Consider the following 701-nt stretch of genomic DNA (forward strand, 5'->3'; position numbering starts at 1 on the left):
CCCCCGGCCCCGCTGACCCCCGCTGCCCGCAGGAGCTGATCACTGCGTGGTACATCGGATTCCTGGTGCTCATCTTCGCCTCCTTCCTCGTCTACCTGGCCGAGAAGGATGCCAACGGGCAGTTCGCCACCTACGCCGATTCCCTCTGGTGGGGCACGGTAAGCTCAGCGGCACGGAGGGCGGGAGGGGGCCGTGGGGGGGGAGCTCCCTGCAGGGCCCCCCGTGCTCTGTCCCCGCGCAGGTGACGCTCACCACCATCGGCTATGGGGACAAGACGCCGCAGACGTGGCTGGGGCGGATGCTGGCGGCCGGTTTCGCTCTGCTCGGCATCTCCTTCTTCGCGCTGCCTGCGGTGAGTGGGACTGGGGGTGGGGGGGTCCCCACCGTGGGGCAGGAACTGGAGGAGCGGAGGGGTCCCCTCTCTCTGTGCCCCATTGCAGGGCAGGAGTTTGAGAGAAAGGGGCAGAACCCGTCCCTGTGGCGGTGACCTCCGTGTGCCCCATCCCCTTCCCATCTGCAGGGTATCCTGGGCTCTGGCTTCGCCCTCAAGGTGCAGGAGCAGCACAGGCAGAAGCACTTTGAGAAGAGGAGGACCCCAGCAGCAAACCTGATCCAGGTACCCCATCCCCACCCGCCCCATCCTGCAGTGCCACCGTCCCTCCATGACCCGTGGCTGGATCCTCACCTGGGGGCTGGGGGGG

General features: G+C 67.9%; 1 protein-coding gene across 1 annotated transcript in view; it reads left to right on the forward strand.

The window, feature by feature from the left end:
* KCNQ4 (potassium voltage-gated channel subfamily Q member 4) overlaps nt 1-701 on the forward strand; it is a gene marked incomplete at its 5' end in the record, with an annotated part of 19,661 nt that overhangs the window by 6,870 nt on the left and 12,090 nt on the right. Inside the window, 3 exon segments of the mRNA XM_021375583.1 lie at nt 25-158; nt 242-352; nt 521-616. Of these exon segments, the coding sequence (XP_021231258.1) occupies nt 25-158; nt 242-352; nt 521-616 (341 nt within the window).

Source organism: Numida meleagris, chromosome 22, assembly GCF_002078875.1.
Source record: "Numida meleagris isolate 19003 breed g44 Domestic line chromosome 22, NumMel1.0, whole genome shotgun sequence".
In the NCBI taxonomy this organism is placed as follows: domain Eukaryota; kingdom Metazoa; phylum Chordata; class Aves; order Galliformes; family Numididae; genus Numida; species Numida meleagris.